Below are 18,699 nucleotides of genomic sequence, written 5' to 3' on the forward strand. Positions count from 1 at the left end.
TTTTTAATCCACAAATGAAGGATGACATGCAATCCAAAAGTCCAACATATCGGTTTATAACAGGACATAAGAGATTCCCACACTAGCCAATTAGTGGGCCTCGCCAGAATTCAACGTATCAAAGTTCAGCAATTATCTGGTTAGACAAACAACTATCCTTCATTGCCATGCTATCCAAAAGGATGCCATTAATCAAATGTGTTATAAACTTATAATTGGGCTAAATTTAAAATAAGAGATCCTAATGACCATTCATTTGACAGTACTCAACTAAAACTCAACTCAGCCTTATACAACTAAATAGGGCCGGCTACATGGATCCTTTTTGTCCAACCAGCTCTATTCAAAGCCATACTTGTTACCAGTCCTAAGCTATGCATGTCTTTCCTCACTGCTTCTCCTGAAGTCATTTTGGGCCTAACCATGGGATGTAAAATTTCAGCAAGAAGAAAGATGGGCTTAATGTCTTGGATTTGGTTTAACTTATTGGGCCCAACCGAACATATGGTTCAAGTTTGGTTTAAGTTAGGCTTGATTTGAGTGCCCAAGGGATTATATGAGCATAGGCTTAATGTTTTTGGGTTTACTATTGCAATAGACCAATTCCATAAGCCCAAATATTAGGTATTTAAGTCCTATACGGGATTTAGTTAGTTTCTAATTGACTAAGTTCTAGAATGTTAGTTTCTAATTTGGAGAGGTTTCTTTTTAAGAATCTTAGGTTGTAAGGATTCCTCCGTTCCACGCCTAGGAGGTTTCTATTTTGGCTGTTTTCTAAGAAGTAATAAATAAAGAGAAGGGATCATATTCCCCATCAACGATATTGACAAAACTCTGGCTATTATGCTGTTTTCCTCTTGTGTGAAGCAAGAACTTCTGTGAGATGCAGAAAAAAAACTTAGTGAGAGACTAGTGGTGGCTGTTCCATCCTTTAAAATCAAATCCTGTGCATCCAAGTAAGTAGAGTGTTTGTTCCTTTTGATTTAATATTGTTTGAAGGCTGCTGAAAAGGTATTCTGCGGTGCAACTTGTTCATATTACACCTTAAGTTTCTGTTGACCAGATACACACCTACGGTTTCTGTTTCGTGCCATTATTGGACTGCACATTGAGGTACTGATAACTCTACATCTAGCCTTTGGATTGTTGAGATTTTCTAAAGTTAATAAGTGGTATTCAAGCTGTGCCTTTGACCCCACTATGAACTTAATCTGTTCTGCAGATAGGAATATAAGGGTAGTTATTAAATCTGATGTCTAGTTGCTGGACTATAGTCCTGCCCATAGGATTAACTTGTGTTTCATCTACTATGTTCTACCTAATGAATGGATGAATCGACCCAATTGTGGTGCTGTTCTGATGTGAGGTTGCTAAGTTACAGCTTTGTTTCTATTTTTGTACCTAAATACTAATTTGGATTCACTGATCATAGCTACATATCCAACCATTGCATTGGAACCAAACTTTGAGAACTTGAAGGACCTAGAGAGGCCTAATTGTGATACTAGTTTGGGGCTGATCAGGATTCTATTTGGGAGAAATTGCAGACCTTGTACTGCTGGTTGGGCGCTCCTGTGATTCTACTGTGGGTAGGATTCTGAAATCTACCATGCGGTTAGAATGAATCCATTATTTTGGTTTTTCAGAGCTACAGCCAGTAGTGAATTAAGTCCCTCTGAGATGGCCTAGATCCAAAACTTTATTAACCATGTTCTTGGGGAGTTGAGACAACTGAATAAACAATTGGCTCTAATTCAGAAAAAAGGCATACCAGAATCACCCTCTACTTTACATACCGATCTCAACTTTGCACCTCCACAAGAAGAGAAGAGACCACCAATCAAAGAACAAGAAACTGAAGTCGAGGTTAAAGTAGAAGAGAATCCAGCAATTGGCAATGAAAAGGAAGAGACAGTGCTTGAAGATTCTACTGTAGAGGCCTACATTGATGAGGTTGAAGCAGACAAGGTTGAAACAGTGGACGATGGGTTGTGATTAAGGAACTTGGCACTACAACAGACGTCGAGGTGGAAATTGAAAGAAAAGTTCCAAAGGACTTTAAGAAGAACCTTTTACCACTGAAACTAAGCCTGGATGTGGAACACATCGAATTTGTGATTCCACCCAAGTTCTTCGATGAGAGAGAGCTATACCTTGAGGATTTCATTCCTAGCTAACGTAAGTGGCAAGAATACTATTTTAGGCTAAAGTAGAACACGCACCACACCAAGCTTATCCCTTGACTTAATAAAACTCGAGGACAAGTTTCTTCAAGCTGAAGAACCAGCCCAACGAGACCCATATTATCCTTCACAGGTAAGTTAAAACCAGCCCATATTCTGCCCAATATTCTGGCTTGCAACATGCAGTTTCTAGAATATTGCATGGGCCCTCTTCGGAGATATGACCAGCACAGCATATAGCCAGGAGATTCTTGGCAGATTGCTTGGGCCCCATATTGTACTTTAGAGTGGAGCATGGTTGCTGTGCTTTGCATGGAGAGGATATCTAGAAGATATTGGAGATTATTCGGAGATTGCGCATGGATTGTGTGGGCCCCCATGTACACGTTTGCATGGATAAAGATCTAGCCTATCTTGAAGATTGATTGAAGATTGCTTGACGGAAACGGAATATTCTAAGTAGGTCTTTTATAAACATAAGCAAGGAGCAGCCCTCTAAGGATTTGGCTATTGAAAGAACTAGTGTTCTCTATGTGAGATGTATGCCACTGTAGTGAATCAGCAGCAACCCTAGGTGATGAAGTCTAGGTTGGGTGGTGGTGAAGCCTCCAATAGTGGAGTAGCCAAGTCATATCCCTTTTCTTTCCCCTCTAGGTTGGGTGGTGGCGATGCCAGGTCATATCCCTTCTTCCCTCTTTCTTCTCTCCATCTTTATCTCAGTTTCAACAGCATACATAGTGTTTGTGTGTGTGGGTGATATCCAAAGGAATCTGGAAGACTGAAACTCAAACTTTGTGGGATCGATTCTACCCTTATTATTTCCATTCTCATTGGTTTAGTTCAGTTATTATTTCCAGTCTCAGTTTCAATCCTTGCAATAGCAGTTTCTGATCTCTTTGATCTCAGACTTCCATTAAAGATTCCAGTCAATTGAACTGTTGATTCAAACCCAATTTCTGATAAGATGCCTCCCTCTATTGGGTCTAGACTTTTCCTGAATTGCAGGTTCATCATATTTGGAACTCAGAAATTATTCTTGTTTTGAAAAGTTACTATTTTCCCATTTTCTCAAGTCTACACTGATTAGCACCCAATCCCCATCATTTTTGGGGATATTTCACCACTGGAAAATTTATGGTTTAGTCAGCTTATTATGCCTCGTTACATCTTAAAATTTCTGGGCAGCATCAGAGAAGTCCATCTACCCGTGACCCGTTTTGGTCTAAACTTTGGCATTTTAGATTAATTCCAAAGATCAAACTTTTTCTTTGGCGGTACCGCACCAATGCTTTAGCAGTAAATGATCTCTAGGTTATGGTTAGGCATCACATCTCTTCCAATCCAGAATGCCCCATATGCCATTATAATAATAAATCTATTTTCCATGCTTTTGGTGCAGTGTTCGTTCGCTGCCAGTTTCTAAAAAGCTTCCCCCTTCCAACTTGACGTGGCTTGTTTTCATGGAGCTACCATTAGAGAATGGGTCTATCAAGGACTCACCTGACCCTTCAGATGCAATTATACAATGGGCATCCCTCCTGTGGGTTATTTGGAAACAGCGCAATTCTGCTGTGTTTCAGCATTCTGTTCTGGATCTCACCACTACAATGAGATCCTTTGGCGTTGCAGTTTTAGAAGGCCGCCTGGCCATTGAGCAAGCTGAGCCGCCCTTCAGGCTCGACCCTCTGCTGGATTCAGCAATCCCACCTCCTTTAGGACTGCATTTTGGTTATATTTTCTATGACGCTGCAAGAAAATCTCGTTGCAACTTTGCTGGTAGAAACGCCATAATTCGCAACTCTCAAGGTGGTTTTATTATTGCTTCCTGTCGACATGGCCCTTCCCTCTCTGTTTCTTCCTAAGAAGCAGAAGCCATTCGTGATGGGCTCCTTTTGGCTCACAGCTTATGTTTACAACATCTTGTGGTTTCTTCAGATTGCAAAGGCGTTATTGCTGGCATTAATGGAGCCTCTGACTCTGCTGATTGGGCTTCTAGCCTCTTAATTGATGATATACGCAAGCTTGCTTCTACTTTTAGTTCTATCTTGTTTAGATTTGTGCCTCGGCGTTATAATTGTGAGGCTGATAGTTTAGCTCATTTTGCTTTTCCTAGTTCTTTGGCATTTATTTGGTGGTCCATGCCTGCACCTCATGTTATTTCTGTTGTTCCCTCTGCCCTTAGGAGTTCTGTCCAATCGGGGCTTTTTAGCTAATAAAGTTCTCTGTTTTTGACCAAAATAAATAAAAAATCTAACCGTTGGTTTTCTATGATATTTTAGCCACAAGTACAGCAAGTTATAGGTCAGCCTTTGACCAGTTTTCCAGCTTAATCGGTTGGCTGGTTCATTAGTTATTAACTTCTCTATTTCTGCCCTATTGATCTCTAAATCTGGGTCACTGCAATCCCGTCCTATGGGTTAGCTTCCTAAATCTGTCCTATCAGGTTAGCCTTTGACTCTTTTAGCTCCTTCGATCTGAATCAAATCACCCCTCCGTACTGGAGCATTTAAAGGCCTCCGTCGCACATGTCCATGCCACCTCAAGCGACTTTCTAACAACTAACTTATCATGCATCGGAGCTACTAAATTAGCTCTAATTTGTTCATTCCTTATTTTATCCTTTCTAGTTTTACCACTCATCCATCTCAACATCGTCATTTCAACTACATTAAGTCTATTTATATGTTGTTTCTTCACTGCCCAACATTCAACTCCATACATCTTTGTTTGTTGTATAACTGTCCAATAAAATTTTCCTTTGAGTTTTAAAGGGATACGTCGATCACACATCACTCCGGATGCACCCCTCCACTTCATCCACCTATTTTAATTCTTTATGCAACATCATCCTCTATTTCTCCTTTATTTATAATTGATTATATGTACCTAAAATTTTCACTTTGCAGTATCTCCCTAACATTCATTTGACAGTCCAGATTGTTAATTACTTCTATTCTGCGCTTAATTTCAGACAGTGAATGAGGATCCATGGGCTAAACCTAATTTTATTTTCTCAATTACAATGTCCATTTTCAATACAACTAAATGTCATTTTATTAACTTTTTTGAGAAATTAACAATAATTAATAAATTTTCGTTTCTTATGCCAAGTAGTTTTTTTTTTCTCATTTCTCAGCCATACTATTAAGTGTTTGGGGATGGTTAACTATATTCTGGAGGGGAGCTGAAACACATGCCTGTTGAACATCGAGCCCCCGAGCCCAAACATCTGTAGTGATGAGGACACGGGTTGTTCCCGACCTGAACTCTGCCATTATAGCATCCCGTTCCTTTTGAGGCATATCTCCATGCATTGAAGAGACTGTGAAATTATTGCTACGCATCTTCTCTGTTAGCCAATCCACCTATGCACAAGACATGTCAAAATTATAAATGTGGTTGATAGCCTGAATGTAAGCAAATAATGAAACAATCATCTGCTTTATGAATTAACAAGATTTTATTGGGAACATTGCTCCCCAAAATAAAAAACTGTAAGCCTAACATGAGATATATGTGGAATTACAAATTGTACCTCCCTACAAAAGCTGCTTCTAATAGAAGGCTCTTGTACTCAATTTCAAAACCCAAACCTCATGGACGATGATCATCAAAATGCAAGCAAACAAATGGACTCAATGAAACCCCCCCCCCCCCCCAATGAGATGTTGAGCCCATTTAACAATATATACTAAATTCAGCCTTATACCAACACCACTGGATATGAAACATAATATTGCCTACCATACCAAATCTAGAAGATCTAAGTACGTACATGGCAGTAGTTCTCAGACTACCTGGCCCTCCATAATGTCACACATGCCATGTCCGGTAATCAGATGGACCCACAATCTCACCTTCTCTATCTCCCATTTACCCCCTAACTAAAAAATATAAATATTTCATTACCTTGCGCTTTGTATTGCAGAAAATGACAGCCTGGGTGATGGTAAGTGTATCATAAAGATCGCATAAAGTATCAAACTTCCACTCTTCTCTTTCAACAGCAACAAAGAATTGTTTGATGCCCTGTCAAAGATATAAGAACAAAAAAAGAGTAAATACATTGATCAGTTGACAGCTCATCTGTTGATCCTACTCTGCCAAACAAAAATAAAGCAAACATGAGCTACATACCTCTAAAGTCAACTCATCACGTTTCACAAGGATCCTAACAGGATCTGTCATAAATTTGCTTGTAATTTCCAATATGTCATGAGGAAGGGTCGCAGAAATCAGTACAACCTAAAGAAAAAGAATAAATCACATATCAAAAAACTGAAGAAAAGCAAAATATGGTGACAGGGAACCAGAATTTGTCAAAGCGTATTAATGTGGTTCTGATTTTAAGATTGTTAAAGACTGCTACCGTGGGTGATAGAAATCATTGTTACCATGAGGAGGAGATTCCTTGTAAAGTTGTAATTGTTAAGCTATGAGTTGTTGTAGTTTACTTTCCATTAGTTATTTACTTTCCTTGTAATTAGACTTATACTCTTAGTAGGTTTCCTACTAACATTCAATTGCTGTATGTTTTCTACTTCTTCCTTCTTCAGAGATTCTGGTTTGTTATATTTGATTTTGTCACATGGTGTCAGAGTGATGAAGAAGAAAAAGAAAAAAAAACCATCAGATATTGTTTCTCCTCTCTTCCACTGCTGCCCTCTGCTGTTTTGTTAAGATGCAGATTCCTTTTTTTTTTATTTAGAAAACAAGGATTTTTTATTTTTAATTTCTGTATTCAGTAATTATTTACTTTATTTACCTTGTTCTGGGTCTTGTACCAAGTATGACCTCGGATAGAGTCTTTTGGAGGGCAAGGATCCATGTTGCCAACCCCATATAGCTGAAATTTCCTTGACTTCCTGTGCTGGGCCTATTTCCACTTACTTTCATTTCTCTTTTCACACTTCTCATCTCTTGCAAGGATCCATGTAGCCGACTGCCACATTTAGATGGGATAAGGCTTTGTTTGTTGTTGTTGTTGTTGTTCTGTTTCCAGAGGTATCACCAGTCCACATAGGTTTGTTCGATCCGTACCCAATCCCTTTGTTTCATTCTTAAATTCGGTGCATACATTCCTTACCTAAGGGCAATCCAAACTGAGCGATTTGGAACCATCATCCACGCAGGTAGTGACAAGCTCGACTTGTTGAAGGAACCTGCAACAGTGAAGCCCGACTGATCTGATTTCAGAGGTTCAATACTCAACTATTTGAGTATTGACGATTTGACCCGCTGTTGTTCATTTATGAGATACCTTAGAGCTGAGAACTCCCTCCTGAAATTTCACTTCAATTGGAGCCCAAATAGGTGAGATCTATCACTTGAATCGAATTCCTCCTGCTGCTGGATTGTTTAGTCATATGAGGAAGACAACATTGTTCCTCTTTTCTTTAGAATCATATTTCTTATCTTAACTTCATAAAATACCCTTCCTTCTTAAAATTATTACCCTTTGCTCTTATTTTATTTTCCATTCCCAGTTTACCCCTCCCACTTATTCGTTACACTTCTTTTTCTTGTGTCTCTTTCTTATATTTGAACTTCTACTAAACCCGAAACTGCCATTAATTATCTTATTTGATTTTCTCTTGATTGGGTGGGCCCATAAGAGAAATCGAATAGGGTTTTGTGATCCAGGTTCCACATCAATTACGTTCTTCACCTTTTAACTTGCCATTACATTTCTTCCCCTAACATTTTATAATTTCACTATACACACAACATAAATAATATGCGGTAACATTTTAGACACATTAGAAGTTATATCTAAGATGTTATATTATTGAAAAGCAGAACAGGATTCAAGTAGACAAACGCTAGACCCAGGCCCAGTACATGTGCACCCAATTTCAGCCATCAGACCATTTTTTTCAATATTATTGACTATGACACCTTTGCTCAAAGCATGTTTTCCAACGTAGCATAATGCATTCCGGCTAAAACTAACCACATGAATAAGCAGCTTCCATGACCATCAGTGCAGGGAACGGCACCAGCTACCCTAGATTTAGCTAGGTGAGGTCAGATTCGATAGGACTAAAGAAAACTACCACATGAGAACTAGAATGCCTACTCTCAACTAGCTCAAACCAGCAATTAGTGGTAAAACTTTACCAAATGACATACCTGAAGCTCTGGCGGAAGATATCTGTAAACATCATAAATTTGATCCTTAAACCCTCTGCTCAACATCTCATCAGATTCATCCTGTGTCAATATCATGGAATAAAAATTATGCTCTCTAGCAAAACTTATAAAGCAAAGCTATCTAAAAGAAACAAAAATAACTCAAAAGGACTATTTGTTGATAACTTACCAGGATTAATAATTTGATGGCCCTTGTACGCAATGTTCTTCTCTTGATCATGTCACAGACTCTGCCTGGAGTTCCAGACACTACATGGACTCCATACTCAAGTTTCCTTATATCTTCACCTACACTTTTGCCGCCAATACAAGCATGGGCTTGTATGTTTATGAAATCACCAACTGCTAATATTACTTTCTCAGTCTGTGAAGCAAGTTCTCTGGTTGGTGACAAGATCAAAGCTTGGACCCTGAAAACAGACATGATGACCCATGTTATATTCAGCCACTGCAGAAAGACCAGAAGTGAAGATCTATATGTGGCATGTGCTTCAACTCATTGATACACGGAGGGTTTAAAGGATTCTCAACCAAACTTGTTGACAATGGGCCCAAGGGAATTCAATAGAGAAACCCTAAAACAGAAGTTGCTCAAAGTATTTGATGAAAAAAGAAGAGTAGCAGCACCAGCAGCAAAGAAGAATAATTAGAAAGCAGCAAACAAACGGGAAAACCAAACCAGCAAAGGAAGCGACTCAACCAGGCCATGCCTATGTTCCTTTGATTCTTCCTCTAATTCCCCTTATGTGGAGGCTAACAAGGAGCCACCTTGGAGGATGCTGCCGCATCACTTATACTACCAAAAAGAAGTCCATGTAACAGTAGACACAGCAAGATCACCAATTCACCACTGATTGAACACTATGAATTGTACATGCAAAGTTAGTGCTTACACCACCATTTCCAAAAGAAGTAAGCAACACCTAGTAATCAATCTAATCAGATGATAAAAACAATTCATTGCATGGAAGTCTTTTTCACAAATAACACCTAGATCTTTTTGTGATGTTCTCTAGTACATCGCTCTTCTCTCTTTTTCTCAACTCTTTCCTATCCTGCAAGGGGTTACCTACTAGAGAGATGAAGGTTATGGTTTCCATGATCGTATACACTCATTCCTGTAAATGTCTTTTGCGCCCTTGCAACTCTCATTTTCTATAAATTTTCCCCTCCCAGCAAACCCATACATAAAAATGCCTATTACCTCCATGTGTATGTGTGTGCGTGTGTGTGTTCCTTTCATTCTTCCCCTAACTCTTCTTACCACTTACTCCCCTTCTTCCTCTTGAAATCCTGGCAAAGTACAAAAGGAACCAGCTAGGGAAATTGCAATTAAAACCTTGACTTCCAAACTATTCATCACCTGATTCCCCCAACTAAACATGCATTAGGGACAGGTCTATTGCATCTGTATTTGGGATAGCTCACAGCATTGGCTGATGAAGCATTAATCATCAGGAATCAAAAGTTGCCTACTCCAAAATATTAATCCATTCAGATTAGCTTTTGGGTGAGAAACCTGTTCATAAAGGCAAAGCTTAATATTCGAGTGTTAGTCGCCAGAGAAGAGACATGGCTGCATTATGTTACAAAATGAAGGATAAAATAGGAAAGATGATTAAGAAAATCAATGAAATTCGTTGCTTGGATTATTTCAGGACACATGTCACTGCAAGCAGATGGTAAGGACCTAAAGGGGATCCTGCATTCACATGGTCCAAACAATCTGGGACACAGTTAAATTCTTTTGTCTTATTGACCAAAATCATTTTTCTTAAATCTTTGTCCCTCGGTTAAGAATATAATAGAATATTCATCTCTAACACACTACAATTACAAGCTCATCAATTTATTATAATTAAATTTAGACTAAACAGAAAATCTAGTAGATTATTACAAGGCCTGAACTCTGGCTACCGCTAAATGAGCCATGATTTTGCACGTCGACAAAGGATGATTGCAAAGAGGCAAGCATATTCGAAATTTAGCAGTAGCCAGATGGCAGGCCTTTTGTTTGTCGACGCAGGCCAAATATCCGCACCCTTATCTGATATGGTCCGAAACTGAACCGGTTTGACCCAACTTGGTTTAAATCACTTAAATGTCCCAAAATCTACAAAAAATCATAACTTTTAAACAACAACTCTGAATTGGGTGATTCAAAAGTCATTTTGAAACATTTTCCAAATATTTTGACATGAAATTAAATTCAAAAAGCCATTTCAGTCAGGGAAATTCATTTTCCAGCGCAGTTCACCGAACCAAAAAGTAATCTTTTTCAAATTAAAACTAAACCATTTTCAACCCATGCCTTGGTATAAAGATTTTAACAATAAACCCAGCTTATTTGGAAAAATGAAAGGGTTCACATAATGACCCAAAAAACCAGTAAAATGTATTTCAGTCATTTCTACCTAAGTGGTTTCGAATGTGGCCGAGATTACTCAAGACCTTCTTCTGACTATAATTAAGCTTATCCCCACCACCTCAGAAGATTAATCGTCATGATTGTGCATTCTTCCGGGGTGACAAAAAGAATATCTACATCAAGTCTAGGGACCAATCATAAACTACTAATGAGAATCTTGTTCCTTAATCAACTGATAATAGTCCATTCAAGATTCTCATGTGATCCAGTCCAATGCACACATAAATGCAGACTCACTCTTGTGTCTTGGAATCAATAATTAAGAACACAGTTTGATGACCATGTGAACATAATTCCCAATTCTGTCCCTAGCCATGAACAATTATAAGGTTAAAACCTAAGGACAACAATCACACATAAAACTATAACAATTAGTTAAGTTTAAACCATATAAATATGGATTTAATGGACATACTTCCAACGTTATATGACATCCTCAAATACAAATCCTATTGTTCAACAGAGACACCTAATTAACCAGGAAAGGAAAGCAAGAAAGTAAAAGGAAAAAGAGGCAAGCACATTTGAAATTTTTGCAGTAGCCAGAATTCAGGCTCATTTAGGCACGTAGATTATTACAAGGCCTGAACTCTGGCTACGCAACATCGATGTGTGCTTTTTGCAAGTCAACTCATTCACCAATATGTATGTAACCCATGGAACACCCAATAATCTTAACAAAGCGCAAAGTTAAAACAACAGAGGACTCTCTCTCTCTCTCTGGTCTTCCCAGTACTAATATAGAAAGGAAAACAAAAACCCAAAAGGGGAGGGGAAGGAACGTACTCTCTGGTGGAGGTATCGACCATCTGGCAGACCGTGAGGGCAATCATGGAGGTCTTCCCAGTACCAGATTGTGCCTGAGCAATCACATCACGACCTTTGATGATAGGCAAAACCGCTCTCTGCTGTATTGCCGATGGCTTTTCGAACCCGTACTGGTAAATCCCTCGGAGAAGATCGTCTTTGATACCCATCTGATCGAATGACGAGATAGCCTCCACGCCAGGACTTGTTTCGAACACTAGGTTATCGTCGTCTACACCGGGTCCCTGTCCGTTTCGCCGGCCAGTACGGTTCGATGGAGCAGCTGAGGCTGTCGCAGCTGCCATGATTAGCTATGGAGCTTAAAATTGCTCTCACTCGACTTTGCGTGCGAGAGATTTCTATGCCGCAAAGCCCACAAAAGAGAGAGAGAGAGAGTAATTTAGGAAATAGGAATGGAGAAGGTTTCAAAAGTCATCTTTGGAGTGAGTTTCCCTCCGCCACCCCGTGAATAGATTCCCCTAAGTTTTAGTATTCGACCAAGTTTCCTTCCATCCACGCCTATTCACTGAGGGGCGTGAGAGGGCAGGAATGGGTATTGGGAGGGTTTTTTGGAATATACAAAACCCTAGAGGGGTTTGTGAACTCTTGGATTTTCTTCAAGATACCCTCTGATACCTGTGCATGAATCCATTCACTGTAGCTGAAGGAAAACTTGGTCCGCAATCTTTTATCTATCCAAAGGTCTAAGGTGCCAATGAGTAGGCTCGGTCTGGTTTTCGCTCTGGTTGAATCGCTTCCAATTAATATTATTAGACCAATCCAAAACAAACCGTTAAGAAAATTTTCATTTTTGATGGTTTTGGTTTATTCCAATCCATGTTCTTATCATTTTTTTTGTATTCGGTTTATAATTGGACTACCATCAGGTTCAATCCGGACCGCTAAGATTTTACATGTACAAGGAAATAGGTATTGGCATTGGAGGTCATATCACTGTGTGACAAAATATCGATACAGTTGTATCGGTCTGGTATCAATCAATAACAGATGAAATATTAAAATTAAAAAAAAAAACAAAAAAAACAAACAAGGCCAAATGTTCTCTATGCCGGGGGGTGCAAGCTGCGCTCAAACACAAGGGAGGGGGGTGGGCGAAATGACCACCCTGCCCCCCATAATACCCAGCCCATGTGTCTGGGACAGCCTATGCTGCGGCACAAAGAACATCAGCCCAACAAACAAACAAACAAAAAGATCACTTTTGGTCAATACCACTGATTTGTATTGATCATGGGATACGAATAGGACTACAACTGGGTTGGGTTGGGCCGGGCCTTTTAAAATCCCAGCTTAACCCTAAGTCCCCTTAGCTAGGCCCAAGCCCAACCCGGCCCTGACTCAATGCCCGAAAATCCAACCCTGACCTGCCCTCATGGTCGAGCGGAGCTAACCCTGATTGGCCTTGATCATGGGAGGGAAGGGAGATGCATGAGCTGACCAGGCTGGGAAGAAGAAGAAAGAAAAAAAGAAAGAACATGAAGAAGAAGATTGGGTTGGGTTGGGTTGGGTTGGACCGGGCCAGGCTCAGCCCGAGACTTCAACCCTGGCCCAGCCCGAACTTAGGGCTAAAAATTTCCAATCCTAACTTGCCCTAAGAGCCAAGATATCTCAACCCAGGCCCTGTTCGGGCTCAGGTTGAGTCAAGACAGGCTTAGGCCCTGAGGGCCCAACTTGCACCCCTAGATACAAACATAAATATACTTCAATCCCAAGTTAGTAAAAGAATAATTGATCTAAACAAATATATGAAATATTATATCTAAAATTTTTACCATACATTTCGGGATGTATAAAAGGGATTCGGACCATTCTTTACTCACAGTGGCATAAAATGCATATAAAATTAAGTTTTTACAATAGCATAAATAAAAACATATTGGTGACTAGATTCGAAGCTTAAATGGCAGTGGGGGTCATGGATTAAAATAAGTAATTAATAATTTCAAGAAAATAAAACTTTATGAGCATATTCACCCTTTCTATTTGGGGCCAGCATATTCTTGAAATAAAAAAGATTTTGCTGATGGAATTGAAATAAGGTAGGGTTCTTACCTTTTTGATACAGAGCATTCACACATAAAAGACGTAAGGCCCTTTGAGTAGATGGTCAGAGTGGTAGAAACATTTGAGATTTTGATAGATTTTTGAGACATTATGTAAATTGGACAAATGTTTGGAAATGTAATTAAAGAGGTGCCAACAAAGATGTAATAGATGAGTTGATGGTGTAGATACAACAATTTAGTTATATATGTATGATGAAATGTTAATAAATCTCTGTTATTGCTCGACTATGATATATTTATAGTTTTCGCAAATAGAAAGTAACAGAAATGGAAGACCACCCATTATCACATAGCGTCCTATGAGAAACAACACCCATATCTTTTATTAAGGGTGTTAATCATTTTGGTTTCGGTGTAATCGGTTCAGTTCGGTTCAAACCGTTTAACTAAGCATCTCAACTTTGAAACCATAATCGAACCATTTATTAAATGGTTTCACAGTTTTGCTTGTAAATGGTTCGATTCGGTAAATGGTTTTTATTTGCTTTTGACACATTTAATGTAAATTTAAGAGTGTTAAACGGTTTGAATAACCGAACCATTTATTAAACGGTTCAGTTCGATTTCGATTTGATTTTGACACCATTATCTTTTACCAATATTTGAAGGGCTCTACAAGTTACATCAATATCATACCATCAAGAATCAGGGAAAACATCAACAGAATTTGATTCAAATGTACCCCCTTTTTTTTGGGGGGGGGGGTAAGAGAGGGATACCTTTCTTTTCAAACCAATTCTTATAACTAAAACAATTTGCCCTTCTGTGTCCCACCTTCGTACATAAGTTACACTTTCCTTTAAAATCTCCAATTGTGAGTGTCAGATGCTAAGTAGGTTTCGGTTGTGGAGTAACTTTCCATGATTTTCCATTTTTTTGTTACCAAACTTCTTGTCTCTCTAATTTCCCTTATTTCCATGATAAGCAACAAAATGAACAGATCTCACTTTCTTCTTTCACATATCATGTCCTCTTCTTGCACAACTATGGAAATCATCTCTTTCACTCCCCATTTTAAACTTTTGAGCATTATAGGAGATCTTAAGGGGATCAAGTTGAGATGGAATGTGATTACATGATTTGCTATAGAAGAAAAGTATTGTATATTTTCACTTCCATTTTCATTCAACTCAGTTGGCATAATTGATCATTTATAATATGATCACAAACTCCACTCACACAATCATAACGAGGGGATGTAAACTTTTCCGTCTTATCATAAATAGTGATCTTATTGCTTACAACTACAAGAAAAATTTTAGCATTTTCAATTGAAAGGACATTTTTCTTAGCCTTTTTTAAATTTATTTTGTGTTGCATAATCATTAAACATAAATGAATAGACATTCTCAATTTTCATAAAGAGCCTTAGTATCAATGAGACTGTTACCAGTAGGTTTAGGAGGTGCACATATTGATTCTAAGAGCAAGATCCAATCTCATGATACTGAGAGCGAGAAGAAGTGATTCATACCAATCCTCAAAATTTGTCCCAGTCAAAGGTTTGATGGAAGAAAGTTGGGAAATCATAACTAGTAAAGATAATCACAAGAATTTGATATGCATGAACAAAAGGCATAAAAACAAGTATTTTAATTAAATATGATTAATTAGCTATTAATCGGATTTCTTAGAGACCTGTTTTCAATTTCAATAGAAAGAACAAGAACTAGAGAAAGATCTAACATCATTGATATCATACCTGTGGTAACAAGTGATGTCAGCACGCAATAGGTTCTCTTTAATCATAAGACTAAATATATGAACAACACAACACTTTGATTGAATCTCCAGTTCCTCATCTGGAAAATTATGCACCAAAAACTCCCTCTTCCTGATGTTCTTAATTCTAGAGGATTGAATCTCTCTTTGTTTCATTTGCCAGTCCAATCTTCAAACTGCAAACCATCTTTTTATTCATTGCCCTCTTATTCGAGGCATTTGGCGTAGACTGAGATTGGAGGACAGATTACAAGATTGCAGCATTGTTGAGGGAATCATCAATTTTATGGAGCCATCGAGTTCTCCCAACAGGGATCACAAGGTCAAGGTGGCGCTCTTCTGCAATATTCTCGGGCAGATTTGGAATAGTTATTGGGACCTCATCTTCAGGAGTATTCCATTCAATCCTAACTCCATCATCCTAAGAGCTACCTCCAACTTCAAGGACTGTCTTACTCCAACCAAGAATTCAACTCATCAAAGGCTTAGGTTGGTTAGATGGAGTCCCCCCCACCCCCAATGATCCTTATGTAAAATTTAATGTAGACGGAGCAAGCCATGGGAATCCGGGTAAGGCTGGCATAGGTGGCATCTACAGATCTTCCACATCCTTTTTGAGTTGCTTCTCTATAGGTATTGGCTGGAATTTTGCACTAGTAGCTGAAGCATTGGCCATTAGACAGGCACTACATATGGCTTCACAGATGGGTTTACCTTTTTGATCATTGAAAGCGACAATCTACTCATGGTAGACATTCTCAACCGCAAAACGAATTCTATTACTTGGAGAATTGCCAATATTGTAACAGATTGCTGGAATCTTATGCTCTTGTTCGATGCCACTCACTTCTACCACATCTTGCGTGAAGGGAATGCAGTAGCAGGGAATCCCTCGCTGGTCTTGCAGCATCCACACAAGATTGTAATTTTTGGCATTTCCAGCCTCCTCCTTGTATTTCCTTTCTCCTCTTTGTTGACTCAGCAGGAATTTTGTTCCTTCGACAATAAATTCTCATTACCAAAAAAAAAACACAACAATTTAAAGAGTTTCATCACCTAGGATGATAAGAAGAAAATCCTCAAAAGTGTGTGGTTCTAAACATCCCCTTACATCATTGAGAGAAATCAATCACGAAGACTCACATGTGATGGCAATAATGCATCTTAGAACTACTCTTTAAGAGTCAAGAGCCCACTTAAGTCTCCCATATTTCTAGGGACTTGTCCCACAAACTATAAAGTATTTCTTGTCGCTCTCCACTTTTTATTGTGTGTCTTAAGGCTAGCCTAGATAGTGGCCTATCTATAGTGCTCAATGTGAAATTTTGTTCTACCCAATGGTCTCTCTCTCTCTCATCTTTTTCCTTTTGTTAATTGTACAAATGTTCTAGAGCGTTCGTGCAAAGGTCACCCATCTTGTTCTTCCTATCCAGATGGAAGTTTAGGATTCCTTATACCCACTTTAGCCTCGACCGTAGATCTAACTTGATTAGACATAGAATGTTAGATAATTAAAATTTATTTTTCTGTCGTGTTCCCAACCAATTTCTTTTTTTTTTTTTTTTCGGTGAAAAGTGTTCCCAACCAATTTCAGTACTATTCATCGTTCTAGGCAGTATTCAACTTTTCGTGCGGTGTAGTACCTTCGCACGCTTCTTTGTGTAGACATAGAAACCATGCAGGCCATGTGACCAGATACCATTCTTTTTTCTTTTATTTTATTTTCAAAAAAAATAAAAAACATTGGAGAAAGCTCTATGGGGGCATGTATTATCCACACCCACATATCGAGAAGACAAAATGGCGATCCCATCTCCATGATGCCAATGCACGTGCTCTCATTAACCCCATGCACACGCAAGGGTCACCGTCCCTCACAAAGAATGCCAACCCAAAAACACTTTACACATTTAAACCATTGAATCAACTCTTCAAACCATTATTCTAATAAGAAAAATGTAATTCCCATAAAAGAAGTGGGTTTCGTGGCCAGCATTAGACTTCCATTTTCATATCTCCCTGGTCTTCACACAAATAAGGGGTAAAAATGTCTTTATATGAAGATGAAAAAAAATCACATCTTTCAATACAAGAGATATGAAATGACTATTTTACCCTCATAAAACCCCATAAAAGGCAAAAATGCAACCTCCATTGATGCTTCCTAATATACTCCCATTGGCCCTACACTGCTGCAAGAGCCATTCCACCTTCTAAGGAATCCTCTCCCATACCAAAACCACTAGTTTAATCCCACAAATGAGGGACATCCCTCCTCGAAATCAATCCGACCCTATCGATGCTTCTACACACTCCCATTGGCCTCGCAATGGCTTAGGCGTAAAAGCTACACTTCCTTTCACAGTACTGCAGAGGATTTTAATATTCAAGGGAACCCTATCTCCCATACAAAATAAGAAAAAAGGAAGACTAGTGCAGTTTCCCAAAACTGAGGCTGGGAAATTAATTCACCATTGCACAATAAAAAATGCCACTTGCACAAACTTGGGTTGGCTGTACCAGTAGTGCAGGTGAGAAATCGACGAGATCATTCATTCATTCATGCCTGTGTGTTTGGATGTTAATGCTTTGTAGTTTGGTAGGTAGAACTCGCCAAGAAACATGGCACAGTAAGGCACATGGCTCATAGTCCGTTCAAACCCATTACTATATCAAACACTAACAAACATTTTCAATCTTTAAATCACCCATTGCTCTACCATTAACACAGTTATTCTATTATAGAGAATATCATCTTTCCAAGGAAAAAATCTAAAAAGAAGCGAGAAGGACAGCTGGATAGGTGGGTTACTAGTGCTGCAGTTTCAAGCTATAAAATACAGATAGATACAGACAATTCAGTCAATGCAATAAAGAGTAGAGCATAGAGCACAAACGAAAGCGGCATTAAATTTATAATTTTATTAAATACATATCAGAGAGAGAGAGAGAGATTCCACAATGCTTCACAGGATAAGGACAAATGGAGGCTAACGTGAGGGAGATAGGACTCATCACTACCTCACTGGTTGGTGGGGGCTTTGCAGAGAGAGAGCAGAACTATGGCAGCGTACGTTGTGGCAACACTGACAAGTGTCATACCGTATGAAGCACAAAAACTTTAATTTAATGGGAAAACTCAAAAACCAACTCGGTATATGAATAATGGGGTTAATCAAGATCGAAATCTGGTAAATTTTCAGTAAATTTTGATAAGAAGAAGAAGATGAACTAACGATCAAACAAACAAGAATTTGTATTTGTTGCAGAGAAAATGAAATGGGAAAAAAAGGGTAGGAATGGTGTACAACCGGTTTGT

General features: G+C 38.8%; 1 protein-coding gene across 2 annotated transcripts in view; it reads right to left on the reverse strand.

Annotated features, from left to right (window-relative positions):
- The window catches only part of LOC122656045 (eukaryotic initiation factor 4A-3-like), a 30,849-nt gene extending 18,950 nt beyond the window's left edge, over positions 1-11,899 (reverse strand). The window contains exons 1-6 of one of the 2 annotated variants that reach the window (XM_043850473.1): positions 11,551-11,899; positions 8,506-8,746; positions 8,316-8,396; positions 6,321-6,428; positions 6,093-6,212; positions 5,381-5,548 (exon numbers count right to left, since the gene is read on the reverse strand). In XM_043850473.1, the coding sequence (XP_043706408.1) occupies positions 5,381-5,548; positions 6,093-6,212; positions 6,321-6,428; positions 8,316-8,396; positions 8,506-8,746; positions 11,551-11,876 (1,044 nt within the window). In that variant the 5' untranslated portion in view covers positions 11,877-11,899. The remainder of the gene's footprint in view (positions 1-5,380; positions 5,549-6,092; positions 6,213-6,320; positions 6,429-8,315; positions 8,397-8,505; positions 8,747-11,550) is intronic. The other variant, XM_043850474.1, reaches the window with a different exon arrangement.
- Between the last annotated feature and the right edge of the window lie 6,800 nt (positions 11,900-18,699).

Source organism: Telopea speciosissima, chromosome 3 (assembly GCF_018873765.1).
Source record: "Telopea speciosissima isolate NSW1024214 ecotype Mountain lineage chromosome 3, Tspe_v1, whole genome shotgun sequence".
NCBI lineage: Eukaryota > Viridiplantae > Streptophyta > Magnoliopsida > Proteales > Proteaceae > Telopea > Telopea speciosissima.